At 37.9% G+C, this 14,892-nt stretch overlaps 2 protein-coding genes across 9 annotated transcripts in view; one reads left to right on the forward strand and one right to left on the reverse strand.

Annotated features, from left to right (window-relative positions):
- The first annotated feature begins 6 nt into the window (after positions 1-6).
- The window catches only part of ARL13B (ADP ribosylation factor like GTPase 13B), a 33,491-nt gene continuing 18,605 nt past the window's right edge, over positions 7-14,892 (forward strand). For 5 of the 8 annotated variants that reach the window (XM_017733056.1, XM_017733061.1, XM_017733060.1 and 2 more), the window contains exons 1-3: positions 7-2,531; positions 4,083-4,149; positions 6,042-6,291. In XM_017733056.1, the coding sequence (XP_017588545.1) occupies positions 2,463-2,531; positions 4,083-4,149; positions 6,042-6,291 (386 nt within the window). In that variant the 5' untranslated portion in view covers positions 7-2,462. Of the gene's footprint in view, positions 2,532-4,078; positions 4,150-6,041; positions 6,292-14,892 lie in introns of all 8 variants that reach the window. The other 3 variants (XM_017733057.1, XM_017733062.1, XM_008632726.2) reach the window with 3 other exon arrangements.
- STX19 (syntaxin 19) overlaps positions 9,296-14,892 on the reverse strand; it is a 10,444-nt gene continuing 4,847 nt past the window's right edge. The window contains exon 2 of the mRNA XM_017733063.1: positions 9,296-11,284. Coding sequence (XP_017588552.1) covers positions 10,302-11,180 — 879 coding nt within the window. The 5' untranslated portion in view covers positions 11,181-11,284 and the 3' untranslated portion in view covers positions 9,296-10,301. The remainder of the gene's footprint in view (positions 11,285-14,892) is intronic.

Raw genomic sequence — 14,892 nt, forward strand, 5'->3', positions numbered from 1 at the left:
TGACGGCTGACTCGCTCTGTCTGCGTCAGAGAGTGGATTTTATAGAAAGCGTAGGGCTTATAAACTAAAAAAGCGCTTCCACAGTGAGAGAGATGAGCAAGTGACACATGCGTGAATCGAAGTCGGGGTTTTAGAGTTGCTGCTTTTTTGGAAACGAGAAAGGAAGGTTGGGTACATGGCTGGAAAGTGCAGAAGCTGCCTTGAAGTGCTGGACTTGTAGTAACAGCTCTTTACAGAAACTCTGATGGTCCTAAGCCTGTTCCGCACATATATTTGAGTGTTTCAGGCTTTCAGGACGTCGCAGTTGTTGCTTGCACCTCATTTAGCTCTTACTTGCAATTTTGGCAGAGAGGATGGTGTTCACAAATATTTTCTGATTATGCCTACTTTGCTGCTCAGTCACTCGGTTTGTTGTTCAAAATATAACACAGTAAGATGCCCTTAAAATTGTCATTCAGACAAGGAACATTACAGCAGGAAGTTAAATAATTGAATTGTACGAGGAGGGTCAGCTCTAAATTGTTTAGCTGTGTTTCCAAGAACGTGAAAGCTCGATGTGATTGAAATAAATTCTGTGCTGTCAAAGCCTCTCCTGAAGGTGGTGTGCTAAATGTACTCTACTAAATGATGTGCTGGCTTCACTGCTGAGTTTTACAGGTTTTTCGGCTTGTTGGTTTTGTTTGACCTCAGCAAGCTGACAGATGTAGTATCTGAAACAGGTTTGGGATGTTGTTAATGCAACCTCTGAAATACATGTCATGTGTTCCATACATATTTCAGGGATCCAGGCTCTCCAAACTGGCATAACCAAATGTGATTTGCTTCCCTACCACAATTTTTTCAGCAGTGTTGAATGTCCTTTCTTCCTAGAGTGGCTTGTTTCTGAAAATGTTTATCTGATTTGTTAATTCCTGTCCATCCTCTCTTATGGTGTCATATTTAAGCAAGATTCCTGTGCTAGGGCATAGTTGTCCTCTACTCTTCACTCTTTAATAAGTTCTCTTCGTCTCGTGAATCCCATTTGAGTGCTCTGGGCCATTTATATGCTCAAGAGCAATTTTGTGGCAGTTTGCAAAGATAGTCTGTATAAAACATGGGATGGGAATTGTTCTGTGGGGATGCTCAGGCCTTGAAAATGTTACATTTTTGTCATTTGACGAAATGACAATGGCACATTTTGTTCACTGAGCTGTTACATTTTGCTTTCTAGCTGAAAATTTCTGTAGCTATGTTCTCAAAAGTGAGCTTTGTTCAGACTTGCTTGTGGGTTGAGGCACCACAGCCCACTGCATGTGGGCTTTTGGCTTTTTTTTAAATGATTTTTGTGTTCTTCAGAGCCTGATTTTAATACTTGTAACAGTTGTAATCACCTTGCTCTTTTTAGGAACTTCTCTACTTTTCATAGAGTCAGCTCTCCTGTAGAGAAGCTATTCTCAGGTTCTCATGGATAATGGAATATAAATGTTTAAGGAGTATCTGTTGCCTCTGCTTTGGATGAAACCTGACCTATTTCTGAGACTGAATGACAGCAGATCCATGCAAAGGCATCCTTGAAAATGAGCTTCATAAGATCAGGAGCAGTTCATTTCCTACCTGTATAAATTATCTAAACCACCACAGTTTATTAGGGTTCTTATAATCTTTAATTATTCAGGTTTTGGCATAATTTAAAATTACTTTAGTTTGAGGTTAGTTATAATTTAAAATATGAAAGGAATTTTGAGATAGGAGCTTTAGGAGACTCAGTAATTCTCAAGAGGGGAATATTCTGTCTCCTGCTTGAAAAGTGTAAAGTGGGATTGTGAAATGATGGAAGTACTTGGTACTTCTACTTAATTTAGTGACAATTACTAGATATCATTGCCAGTTCTTAAAATGCTCACAAGAGAGCCCAGTTTCCTTGCTGTGGAATCTTTTTGTGTAAAAGAAATTGACAGTTAAATGAACATGCTTAGCAGGTAGGGATGTTCTTTGTTTGCTTTTAATGCCTTATCCTGTTATGTTCTTGTAAGCCTTACTCATGCTTGAAATTGGTCCTTATTTTCTGTCAATCAGAAGAACAGTGGGACGTGTTGGTGAGACAAGCACTGAAATTTTGTAGCTGGATGCATCTTGCTCCTGTAACTTGCAGGTTTCCTTCTGTGCTGTGGCCTTGCATTATTATTTGGGATAAGTACTGTGTGGTGGCTGCCCTGATCTGTAAAAGGGGGGTGGATGAAGTGTGAGAGGATGGAAAGAGGAAAGACATAATAAGACTGAACAGCCAGACTGCTGCCAGGGAAAAGGCTTGCCTTGCTTGTACAGAATGCCTAACTGGGTTTTTGGGTTTTTTCCCTTTTTTTTTTTTCCTTTCTAGCAGTGACAAGACAAGATCTGGGCCTCTGGGGTCTGTCTGCCAGTCTCCTTGGGTTGTCCTGGCCTGCCCACATTATTCCTGTAGCTTTGGTGGCTCTGAATGGCTGATGAAGAGGGATGTTCAGTCTAATGGCCAATTGCTGCAACTGGTTAAAACGGTGGAGGGAACCTGTCAGGTAAACACGGGAAAATATTTTACGTTTCTCACCTTCCCCAACTGTTTCACCTGTGTTTTGTTCATTGTTTCATATTTGCTCATGTCCAGCCTCTCACCCACCAGCACCCCCACGTCCTTCTCCCCAGGGCTCTTCTCCATCTGCTCATCCCCCAGCCTGTGCTGATACCAGGGATTGCCCTGACCCAGGTGCAGCACCTTGTACTTGGTCTTATTATACTTCATGAGGTTTCCACTTCTCACGTTTGTCCAGTTCCCTCTGGATGGCTTCCCATCCTTCAGGTGTGTCAGCCCCACCACTCACCTGCAAACTTGCTGAGGATGCCCTCAGCACCTTTTCTATCTTATTTATGAAGATATTAAATAACACTGTGCACACTGGTCCCAGTATGGGCCTCTGAGGGGCACCACTGGTCACTGATGTCCATTGGGACTCTGAGCTGTCACCACTATCCTCTGGCTGTGACTGTCCAAGCAATTCCTTTGCTATCCACCAGTCCATCTATTGAACCCATCCCTCCAATATAGGCAGAAGTCCAGATAAGTTATATCTGTAATCCTTCCCTTGTTCACTGATCTGGTCACTCGATCAAAGAAAGCCTCTAGGTTGAGCACGGTAAAGTTTGGTTTTTTCCTTACTGTTTCAGTTTCTGCATTTTGAGATTGTAAAGTATAATTTGTTTAATTTTTAGGTTATTTTCTCAGAGATTTTTGGCTCTTCTGAAAGAATTTATATAAATTATACTTTGTGTTTGATACTGTTGCAGTTTTAAGTCTGCAAATAACAATGTTTTTTAGTATTACTTCGCTTAAAGGGGCATAAAATTGAGCAAATTGTTTTGACCACTCTGAGTCTTTGCAAATAGGAGGAAGAACTGAGGTGTACACACATAAATATATTTTTCCTATGGCTTTTAAAATCCTGTGCTGGTTAAAATTCTAACCTGTATACCAGTTTGCTAATAAATTGTGCATTCCTAGCACCACTGGTTTGCACATTTGCAGTCTAGATTGCTCCAGGTTGAAACAAAGGCATGGTAAGTCCCACATATTTACAGCATCTGGTGTTGACTACACAAGTGTTGTACACTTTATGGTGTTGTTCAGACACACTGATGGAGACAGAAGTGAATTCCTAATACAGGGAAAACTTTGAGGCAGAGAGATGGTAAAAATACAGGGGAATGGAACTGCAATTACAGAAATTGTTAAAGGGACCATGACCACACCAAATAAAATTTACAGTACCATGAAATTAAATTGCATCAGGCAAGTACAAGTTGAAAGCCACATCATTGTCTCATGTGAAACTTAGACCGTGATATTAGACTTCTCATTTCATACCTTGTTCTGTTGTTCTGTCTAATCAGATGGTTGGACATACTAAACACCAGACACACAATAGTAACAGTGCCTTGGTGTTTTGATACCTCTTCTTTCTACTATTTGGTGGTAAATTTGCTGTGCATGTGTTAAAAAATATAATAAATGATATGTAGCTAGAGGAAAAAAATATCTTTCTCTTTTATTTTTTTTCTCCTTATGGAGGAAGGTGACACTAATAATGGTGGGTCTCGATAATGCTGGGAAAACTGCTACAGTCCGAGGAATTCAGGGAGGTAAGTGGTTAATTTATTATCCAAATGGAGCACTGAGAGTATCATTCCTAATTCTCAATCATTTAAATCTGAAAATATTGCTCCATGTCTTCATCTGTCTCTCCCTCCCATATTGTTGAAAGGAAATGGTGGTGGTTATACTATCTAAATATCACATCACATCTTGATATAAACATTAGAATGGTACAATCGGTGGAGTTGATTTTTTTTCTGTTTTTTCCTTGTGTGTATGTGCTGAAGTTGCTTTCAGGTGACCATGCAGTAATGTGCGTACACCAGTAAACTTTATATAAAAATCAGTGTCATAAGTATATATAAGGAGGAAAAGGTTCAAAAGAAGGAAATTGCGTGTATGTGTATAACAACATTAGGGATGATTCCAGCATTACATATTTTTTTATGATTAATTATAATTATAAAATGATTATAAATAAAATTACCACTGAGAGACCACTCGATTTTGAAGGGTAGTTTGCCATATAACATGCAAGCAGGATATAATTTGAGATAAAACTTGTGCTTATGAAAACAAAAATTCTCTATGTTTTTCTTTTTCTCCACTTGTGGGATTGTCTTTCTAAATAACTTTCATCTTGTGGAAGAACAAGAGTTCACTTAGTTGTGTTTTGGCAGACTTGGTGGCTCCACCTCAAGTTTGTTTACTTGTGGTATGTAAGTTCACAGACTTGGTAAAGCACAAGTAAAATCATGAATATTCTTTCATATTCCTCAGTCTTTGCCCTGAAAACAGGAGCGTTTCATTATTTAACCTTCCATTCTATTTGAAAATTACCTTTACTACCTTTACCATCTAAATGTAACAGCTATTTCTAGAAGTCCTGTTTTACAGGGGAAAAAAATGACACAAAGATGTGCATTTCAAAAGGGGAACTCAAAGAAGATAGAGTTCTGATTTCTGTGACTGTTCCCTGTGGCTTAAATGTCCTGAATGCCCATCTTGGCTGTCTTAAGGGTAGGAGCAGAAGGTTAATGGGGATTTAGCTTCTGCACTGCTCTTCAGAGCTCAGTGCTTTTGGCCAGGCCTTCATTTTTTTCCTCTCAACAAGCTGAATTTTACATCTGTTTCCCTTGCCTTATGCTACCAAGCTGCAGAAAACACAGATCCAATTATGTCAGCCCTGCAGACACAGCTTAGTGCTGTGAGGCAAGTCCAGGCTTTCTTTGCCCTCAGGACAAGGAGAGAGCAAGGTGAAGTATTAAAGATAAATTTATAATTTTTTAGCATATTGCATGGCAAACAAAGTATGTTTAGAAAAAACAAGCAACTAAAAATAAGCAAACAAACAGAGGCTAAAACCTGGCCTTGAATAAAGGGAATAAAATAATTTACATCTCAGAAGAACATGGTTTCAGTCATTTCATCTCAGCCCTTGGTTTGAACTTCTGAAGCTGTTTTGGCTACCATGAAGGTTATAAAAAAAAAAATTTGGCAGAGTACGAGGGTTCCTAGGTCATAGTGCATTTACTGTTTTGGTTGTTTTCCTTCTCAGACTTGGATTACTACCATGGAAATGCTGTATAACTGTTAAAATGGGAGCGTTGGTGGTGAGAGTGGAAGGGAAAATGCAGTACAGTGACCACCACTGCAGTGGAACTGTGGTGTAAAATACTAAAAACTGCTTTTTGGGCTCCTTCCTTTTTTCCTTCCTTCCCACTTCTCCAGTGCTCCTATCTAAATTAATGTAAAGTAACTAGTTGAGAGACTAGTTAATTCAAAATTTCTTGAGGAGAGGGAAAGTCTTCATGTAAACAAAAATGTGGTCAACAATATTTAACTGGGAGGTGTCACTCTGTGTTTTTAAAATGCAGATTTTGCTACACAAATCCCATTATAAAATCCTCTTTAAACTGAAGGCTTTCTTCTTTGACAGAGTCTCCTGAAGATGTGGCTCCAACAGTTGGGTTTTCCAAAATTGATCTTAAACAGGGACGCTTTGAAGTGACCATCTTTGATTTAGGAGGTGGAAAACGAATTCGGAATATCTGGAGGAATTATTATGCTGAGTCCTACGGTGTCATATTTGTGGTGGATTCCAGTGACATTGAAAGAATGGAAGAAACAAAGCAAGCCATGACAGAAGTTTTAAAAAGCCCTAAGATATCAGGAAAACCTGTGTTAGTGTAAGTAATGTAATAAATGTTCTCCTAATAATCTGAAACTGGGTGAATTTAGACCTAAAGAACTATTTCTGTTGTAACTAATAGTGCTGTAACTTTTAGCACTAACCAATATTGCAATTAGTTTTATGGTTTTATGTTTTATTTCATCTTTCTCAAGGATATTTATTTCTCTTCTCTTTCATTAACCATGAAAAAATAATAAGGTGGGATTTTTTAACGCTTTAAAATTCTATTACTTGAAATGCTAGGTTAAAAGGCTTTACAGATTTGGCTTGGCAACATGATGTAAAAATATTTTTGCTACTTATGCCTACGTCAATTAATTAAATGGTAAATGGTTGATGATATTCAGCAGTGGTGTGATCTCTCAGTAATAAATGATAATAAACCACTTAACACATGGTGGTGCTGCTGATACATGATCAGCAAAATCTCATTAAAGGAAGCTTGCTTTAATTGTATTGGGCACATGCTTTTTCTCTGTTTAACAGGCTTTGTAAAATATTGGAAAGAACATATTTTATTAAATTCCACACCAAAAATATTTGATAACAAATACTCTTTTGAAGTTAAAAAATAAACTGTGAAAGTTTAAAATGGTTTATCAAGTCAACATCTTCATGTCTGGTGAGCATAAGACCTCTGTAATGCATTAATTGCACAACATTTCTGTGCTATCATAAAGAATCTGTACAGGTAAGAGGAGAGGCCTGTTATTTTTAAGAACTAGTGATACTCTGCTGGTTTGAAGCTGAACCTGGCTAATTGTGTTGGTGGAGGGTAGTTAGCAAGGTAATGGTGTATATGTTGAAAATAGATTAGATTTTACCTTTCATTGCTCTGAATGTTACGGGCGCAGGGAAGGCAATAAGGCCAACTTAGTTTAACTCAAATGTGTTTTGAAAATGCAGCTGTGACAGTTGAAAACTGTGCAGTGTCTTTTAATTAAACACAACTTTATGGGGTTTTTTGGGTTGCATTTTAGGGTTTTGGGGGGGCCGTTTTTGTTTGGTTTGGTTTTGTTTTTTTCTTTTTTTTTTTGTAGAAATCTCTATGCCCTAACCCTGTAATGGGGTTTGTTTGGGTGGCTGACTGTACCTGCAGAGAACCCACTCACTTCCGTGGATCTTGATACTGATTTTTGATCCCTATCAGAAGTAGCTAATCAGAATGCAGAGTGTATTTATTAAATGATCTAATGGTGACTAAATAAAGTTTACTGATGTTAATACTTTTTATTAGATTAAACCTCAGGCCTTTGGTCAGAATTTGCTTTTGCAGTGTCCCAGTTCTGTGGAGGGATTCAGTAGTTTTTTGGTTTATGCTCCCTGTGTAAGCCTGCCTCTTGAGTTAAGAATTCTCTCCTGTATTGTCAGACTTCCAAATTTATGCTGAATGTTACCCTTTTAAAATATTAATGTTCAGATTTTGTTTGTGGGTTTTTATAGTAATGACTTACTTGCTATCCATGTAGCAATAAGTTCCCTAATACCTTGCTACATTTTTTTTTTTTATTAGTGCATTTTAATCTGTGCAGAATAGGCTGAATTGTACTATGTGGACATAAAATTGGTGCTAGATACTCTATCTTACAGAAATATGGGAATATGAGAAATCTGATGTTCAGTGTGATATTTGCCACTAATTTAATTGCTACTCTGCCATGTTATTTAATGCAGCCCATGGAGGTGTCACAGAATCATTTTAAGACAATTTTCCTAAAGTGCTGATGGTATTGTCTGTTACTGTCTCGTGGTGTAAATTACTTGTCGTTTAGCTTTTTTTATTGTTCAGTGTTATCACCTAATTTATTTTTATGGGTAAGTTCTTCTAGCAGCATTCTCAAGACTTACACAGGTATACAAGTTTAAATTTTCTTCATTTAGGATTATTTTTGTCCTTTATTTTATCAGAAAGGAACACACAGACATCATAATATGCAGGCAGATGCTGGTTTTGTTTGGGATTAATTGTGTTTGTTTGGGGTCTTTGTTTTGGTTTTTGGGGATTTTTTAAGTTGACATGGAGCATGTGCAAGAGGAAATGCAAGTCCATGTGCTGTGACTGATATTTTATAGCAGGGAGATTTCTGGGCAGGTATTTTGTTAGGAGAAAGCTGCTTCCTACCTGTTACTTTGGTGATAAGGGATTAGAGCTACTAATGTTTCACTTTTCTTCATAGAACACTTGCAGCTGGGCTTTAATTTGCTGGTTTTCTGCATATTGATGTAACTGCTGAACACACTGGAAAGTTACTTTAGTGATTATGGCAGAATTTCTGCTGCTAATAATTTTGAAGGCTCAATATCAAATTCAGTGTAAGTTGTAGTTCATATTTCATACTATTTATTTTCGGTTAATAGTACTCTCTATTAAGGAAAAGGTTTCCACAAGTCTTTCTCACTTCCCAGTTGTCCTTCAGTGTGTTTTATATCTTTCTGTTTTGCCTGTTTCTAACCAATGTATATCTGGAAATGACTTGACTTATTCAGGCAGCTGTTTTCCTAAGTATTAGTGACTTGAATTTTATTCCACTGTTGAAATGCAGCTCTTGTTTATTGACTGATTTTTACTCTGCCCTTGGAACATAAAGGTAGTTTTTATATATGCAGTTAAGGGGAGATTATTTAATGACAGTTTCAGTGGTGTCATAATCTAAGTTTATTTTTTTATTTTTTGTTGCTACTGTGTAAATAATATTTTTCACTTTAAGGTTTAGACCTTTGATTATATTTTGATAGCAGTTAATTTCAGTTGCAATTTTAATTTGGTATGGAAGTAATCCAGTGATTTCTAAATATCACAATGGGAAAATAACTTTGATAGTAGATTGATTTTTATTTTTTCCCCCACTACGTGCAACTAAAGACATCCTGTTCACTTAGTATCTTGCTGAACTGCCGTGCAGTTTGTTCTGCCTTCTCTGACTGTACCTGCATAAAGTGGTATTGATTGTGTCTTTGCACAACACAAAGCAGTTCAGGAACACATTTCTGATTTGCTATTTGGTTTCAGCGTGGGATTTTTTTTTTTTTTTTTTAATTTCTTTTTGGGAATCACTTTTGTCTCAGTTAGATTGCTATTTTCTGTTAAATTGCATGGAGAGCTGTTTCTCACTCAGATCCAAAAGGAGCTGGCTACAGGAGGCTCCTTCCAACCTAAATCATTCCCTGATTCTAGATTATGGGGGAGAGGATATAACAATGGAGTTCTGTTATTTTATTCTATTCTTTCTTCAATTTTTGTGCTAGCAAAAGTGAGACTGCAGATGTGAATGCATATTTAGGTAGGATAGGCAGCATTAAGAACATGCCTTATGAGTGTGTAATTAAGGATCATACTCCCCTATCCTTACCTGGTACGGCTCTGCCTGTGGAGCTGAATAATATAAATACCTCTTTTATGTCAGTTTTATGTGTCAGTTTATGAAAAGTTTTGAACTTTTCTTATAGAGGTAGTACTGAAATATTCCTGATAACTTTTTTGACGTCTTGTTTGGTTTAGGCGTCCCATTCTGGATTGTTACTAAAGGTGTCTGCTTTGTGTGTAGATTTGTTTTGTAGAATCTCAGATTCCTGGGGAAAAAAAACTATTTAGAATTTGAGCAAGTAAATATAAGTGCCAAAAAACCACAAGGCAATTAAAAATACTTATTATTATTTTGTGAAAAGTAAATAAACCATTTTTATGAATCCTGTCTTTGAGGTTAACAGTATTTTCAATGCTTCCCAACAGCACAGGAAGTTCATTGCCACATTGTTTCAGTTTGAGTCAGAAGAACCAAAAAGTGTCACTTTTATCCTTTGATCCTTTCCTGTAGTTCATGTCTTTCTGTAAAAGCCATAAACTTCTTTACTCTGTGTAGAAAAACAGATGCAGTTTTTCCTGAGAACTCTGCTGAAAGGAAAATAGGAAGAAAAGTGAAGCAGTTGAGGGGTCTCAGGAGTGTTTTCCAAGATCAGTTTGGTGTGTAGGAAACATCTGATATTTGAAGCAGTTCATTTCTTGTGTTACCTGCAGCATGGACAACACCAACAGCAAATTGCTTTGCAAGGATTTCTCTTTTTATACCTGACTGCAAGCCCAAACTTTTCTTTAGATACTTGAGTATATTCTTGAGTGTTGTTCATGCAGATTTCTATGTTGTTGATCATCTCCCCTTGCTCCTCCACCAGAACTGAGATTTGGATGAAGAGTTCTTTCACATCTTTGATCTGGTTCTCCAGATTGACCAGTTCTTTGTGTCTCTGCTCAATCTCTGACAGCTGAGCTTTAGTAATCTTGACTTCAGTGAGTAGATTTTCATTGAAAATCTCCCATTTTCCTTGCTGGAGCATGTCATTGACTTCCTCCTCAGATACCTCTTTACCGGCGACCTCGAGCTGGCGGACGATGAACGTCCTGCACTTGTCCTGCTTGGCAGTGATGGCCTCGTTGTAGGAGAGCATGGCCTGGAGGTAGCGGTGGGACAGGAAGGCGTGCTGGGCAGCCAGGATCCTCACCGTGGCTCGCGCTGGCCCATGCTCGTTTTCAGCTTTCCTCACTGTTTTTGCCAGTTCGTTCAAACATATTCGTACATGTTCCGCTTGAATTTTGATTTCCCTTGCTATGTTAGATTCCTTTTTAAGAACACTGAATCTTCTCATTGAGGAGACGAGGCTTTTTTGTTGTTGACTGAATTTATTGACTTCTTCCACCAGATTATTAATTTCGTTCTGCAGCTTCTGGATTTCGTGCAAGTGCCTTTCAGTTATGGGCTCTTTTTCGTAAATAATGGCCTGCTGTTCAAACTCCTCCTGCTCCTCTTCTTGTACAGTTGCACCATTGTTTTCCCCAGCTATCTGTAGTTCCTTAGCCCTCAGTTTAAGCTCTTGCAGACGGTCTCTCATGGTTTTTGTGGTCAGGATTCTTTCCTGGTTTTATTTTTTTTTTCCCCTCTTGCAACACCAGAAGTTAATTCCAGTATCTTTTTTGTTTGGTTTGTTTTGTTGCACTGTAATCAAAATGTAACAACAATCAATGTTAGTGGTTATATGTATAAGTGAAAAGTAGTTTTGGAGATTAGAGCTACTTCCCTTCGCACCAAAGTAAAAGTAGCAATGAGTTGAAAGCGTGGACAAATTGTGATTTGTAGCCCAAGCCCATTTTTGTGGTAAATTTGTGACGCAGAGCATGGAATTTAAACCAGAGAAGTGTGGATTGGACTTTTATTTTTGGGGACAAAGAGAGGAGTAACTCCAATTATTTTATCATTATTCTTTACTTGATGAAAGCTACTCAACCTATAAATTTTTTTGGAAATAGAAGTGAGTGTGCTGTGCTATTTTTGGATTCTCATTAGGAAATATTTCAGTTTTTGAGATTATGAGACAGACTTTGTAACAAATCAGCGTTCTAGCATGAATTTAGATTATTAAACAGCCACACTCAAAAGCCCTTCTCCATTTTCCTTGCCTTCCCTTGCCTGGGGAGTTAGATAGTAACTGAAGCAGTTAACTCTACAACAAAACAGAACAACAACACTCTCATCATTTAAGAACTCTAATAATTTAGCATGAAAATAGATTAATTTTTTAATGTTTGAGTTTTTGTGAAGTGGAATCCATATCACTAATGTTGCCACGTGAAGATTTTCTAAGCCTTCTTTGAATTACTGTTATCTATTCCTACACTGTCATTTACCTTCTTCATAAAATTGATGCAAATGTGCATTGTGCACCCCAGTGGGCTACAATTCAGTGCTGTTTCTTATTTAATAGAAAGCAGATAGAGTTTTGTTTTATTCCCTAGCTGTTGTGCAAGCTTTACTGGAGAGATAATTCAGAGAAAGATATTTCCTAAAACACGCCCAGTGGAAACTAAGTTCAACTATTTTTAATCATAGGGAAGAAGGTATTTTTCTCAAACTCTACATGAATTATTTCCTTGGACTGTGATCAAGAATGGAAAATTTCAGTAAGAAGTAACATGTTCAGGACTAGAAGATTATGGGATTTTTTTTACTTAGGGTCTTCTGGTTCAATCAAATGTGTGTCTTTCAAAGGGCTGTTCAAGCATAAAGGTTAAACAGCACAGTGGCATCTTTCGGCTGTTTCACAGCTTTTAGGGCAGTTCTCTAAGATAGTAGCATTTTATAGGTGCAACTCTTACTAAACCCTGATTCTACAGATTTTATGGGTTTTTTAGCAAGCAAATGTAGTACTTATAGTATCCAAAATGATGCATTTCAGTAGCTGCAAAGGATCAATCCAGTAACCTGCCAACATGCAAATGATTTTGTTGTATTTGAACAGTTTCAAGTGATACTGCTGTGGGATCTCTGCTCCCCTATGCATATTTAAAGTCTCTAAATATATTTTTGCATAGAATAAGTCATGGAGTTCAACAGTGTGGACACATCTTCACAGACTTAAATCTGGCTTTCTGCAGGAGGATTAGCTGAAAAGCAAAATTTGAAATGCTTCAGAGGTCAGTCATGAGAAAGAATGCTGATATTCTACCCTGGTGTGGATTTTCCTTACTGTTTTTTTTTTCCCCCCTTAATGCCTTAATATTTGAATTTAGTGTTTGTTGACTCACATCAAGAGAATCCCAAAAGCCTGGCAATCATTAGAAGTGACAGTAATGTGCTGAAACTTGTGATCAGACAAGCTTGCAAGTTATTTATTGGAGAATGTTATTCTGGGGGAGGGAAATGCAAAATATATTCATTTTGTTATAGTAATGACTCTCCATTGCTGAAGTTTTCTATTGATGTCCTCATGGCAGAAGTCAGGCAGTTTCTCCCAGATAACCTTCTTCAGGAATGTTCCAGAGCTGCTTGGCACCACCAGCAGGGAAAGTTCAGCCTGGGGCATGTGAAAGGCCCAGGGCTGCTAAACAGGGATTCAGAGAAGTGACCTGAAAATCTGTTCTAGTCTAGCCTCACACGTCTGCTGACCCATGTTAATTTAGCAGGGCTGGGCAAACCTGGGATTAAAAGCAAGTTCTAAGGGCACCATTAATGCTTATTGGTCTGAGGTGAAAAGAATTTCTTGTGTCCAAGAAAACTGGTGCATTGCCCTTGAAATAGCTGCGTTCCTTGGGGCTGGAGGGAGGAGCCTAACAGAACTGCAAAACAAATCTGAGAATACTGCTAGATATCAAAGGAGTGAGCAGAAAACACGGGAGATTTTTTTGTGTCTTTAAAGATCAGTCTCACAAAAGACTGGAATGTAAGCAATTGAATCGTAGCTTCATATCTTCTCTACTGTTGGGCTTGCCTTCAAAGCCTGCCACTGAACAGGCTTGCCAGTAATTGTGCTTGATTATACTGGCAATTGGAACACATGCTGGTTTCAAAGAAATGAGGATGTCTTCATGACAGAGATAACCTTGGAAATTGTTGGCTTGGCTTCTTGAGTATTCCACAACAAGCTCTGTTCATTTACTGAGTCCTTGTTTTTGTCCTACTTGTTTGTATATAGGGGCACATCCTGTTTTTTCTTTTGATTAAAATGAAAGCACTTCACTTTCCTTGAAGTTTTTGTCAATAAAGGGAGAATACACCTATTCTTCAGAGTGGAGCAAATGGAATACGTGGACTGAAAGCACTCCAGTGACTTAGTGTGGCTCTTACATTCAGTGCCCCTTGCCGTGTTATTATCATGCAAACCCATTGGTGATTGTTTGTTCTTATTGAAGCATCTTTATATATAGCGATATATATAGTTGACAGGTTCAGAAATGCAATTTTCACATCCTTGTCAAATATATTTTAAGGGTATTGCAAGAGTCTTTGACTTCTGATAACTTGGCTGTGTTGCTCCTCAGGGTTATATGAATCTCTCCAGTGCAACTGATGCTGTATGTGACTGGGACAGTTTTTATAAAGACAAGTATCTCGGCACACTGACTGGGTGAATAATAGATCCTGGTAGCTGGACCACCATTAGAATCTGTCATGATGATAAAGTATGGCCAGAATTCAAAGATTAATAATGAGTTTGATGGAAATGATATCTTTTATATTATCTTCTCCATTTGAAAAAAAAAAAAGGCAAGTTGAAAGGTCCACTTGCTTAATTGCAAAGCAGCCACATAGATATTCTTCCACCTGTCTGATAAATTTATCAGTAGAGCCAGGAAACATGGAGCCTACATCCAAAAGTAAGACTTGGGCTACATTGAAAGACATAACTGGATATGTGAAGTAGGTAAGTTGATAAGGAACTGCTCTGTTTCTGGTTGTAATTAGGCTTAATGGCTTCTTACTTGGCTTTGATGGATTGTTTTATTTCTTCCCCAACTCCCCAGAACCTCCTGTTTATTTTCATTTCCATAGTTTTGTTCACTATTTCTTACTTATTCAGCACTTTGATTAAAATGCCTGACAGCAAGGGCTCTGTTTGTATCTGATCTTTGCTACAATTTGCCTCCTTACCTTGGTTTTAACATCCTGCACATTCTTCCAGAGAAGAGGACTTGCAGGCAATCAAGGTACAGAATCCTCTGTTTAAGAGCTGTTTGAGATGTATGATCTGTGTTTTGGCTCATGCTGCTTCCTATACCTGTGCTGAAATAGCTATTTTTTTTGTTACTGTTTTTTTTTGTAGTTGGGGG

Source organism: Corvus brachyrhynchos, unplaced genomic scaffold, assembly GCF_000691975.1.
Source record: "Corvus brachyrhynchos isolate BGI_N302 unplaced genomic scaffold, ASM69197v1 scaffold565, whole genome shotgun sequence".
Taxonomy (NCBI): domain Eukaryota; kingdom Metazoa; phylum Chordata; class Aves; order Passeriformes; family Corvidae; genus Corvus; species Corvus brachyrhynchos.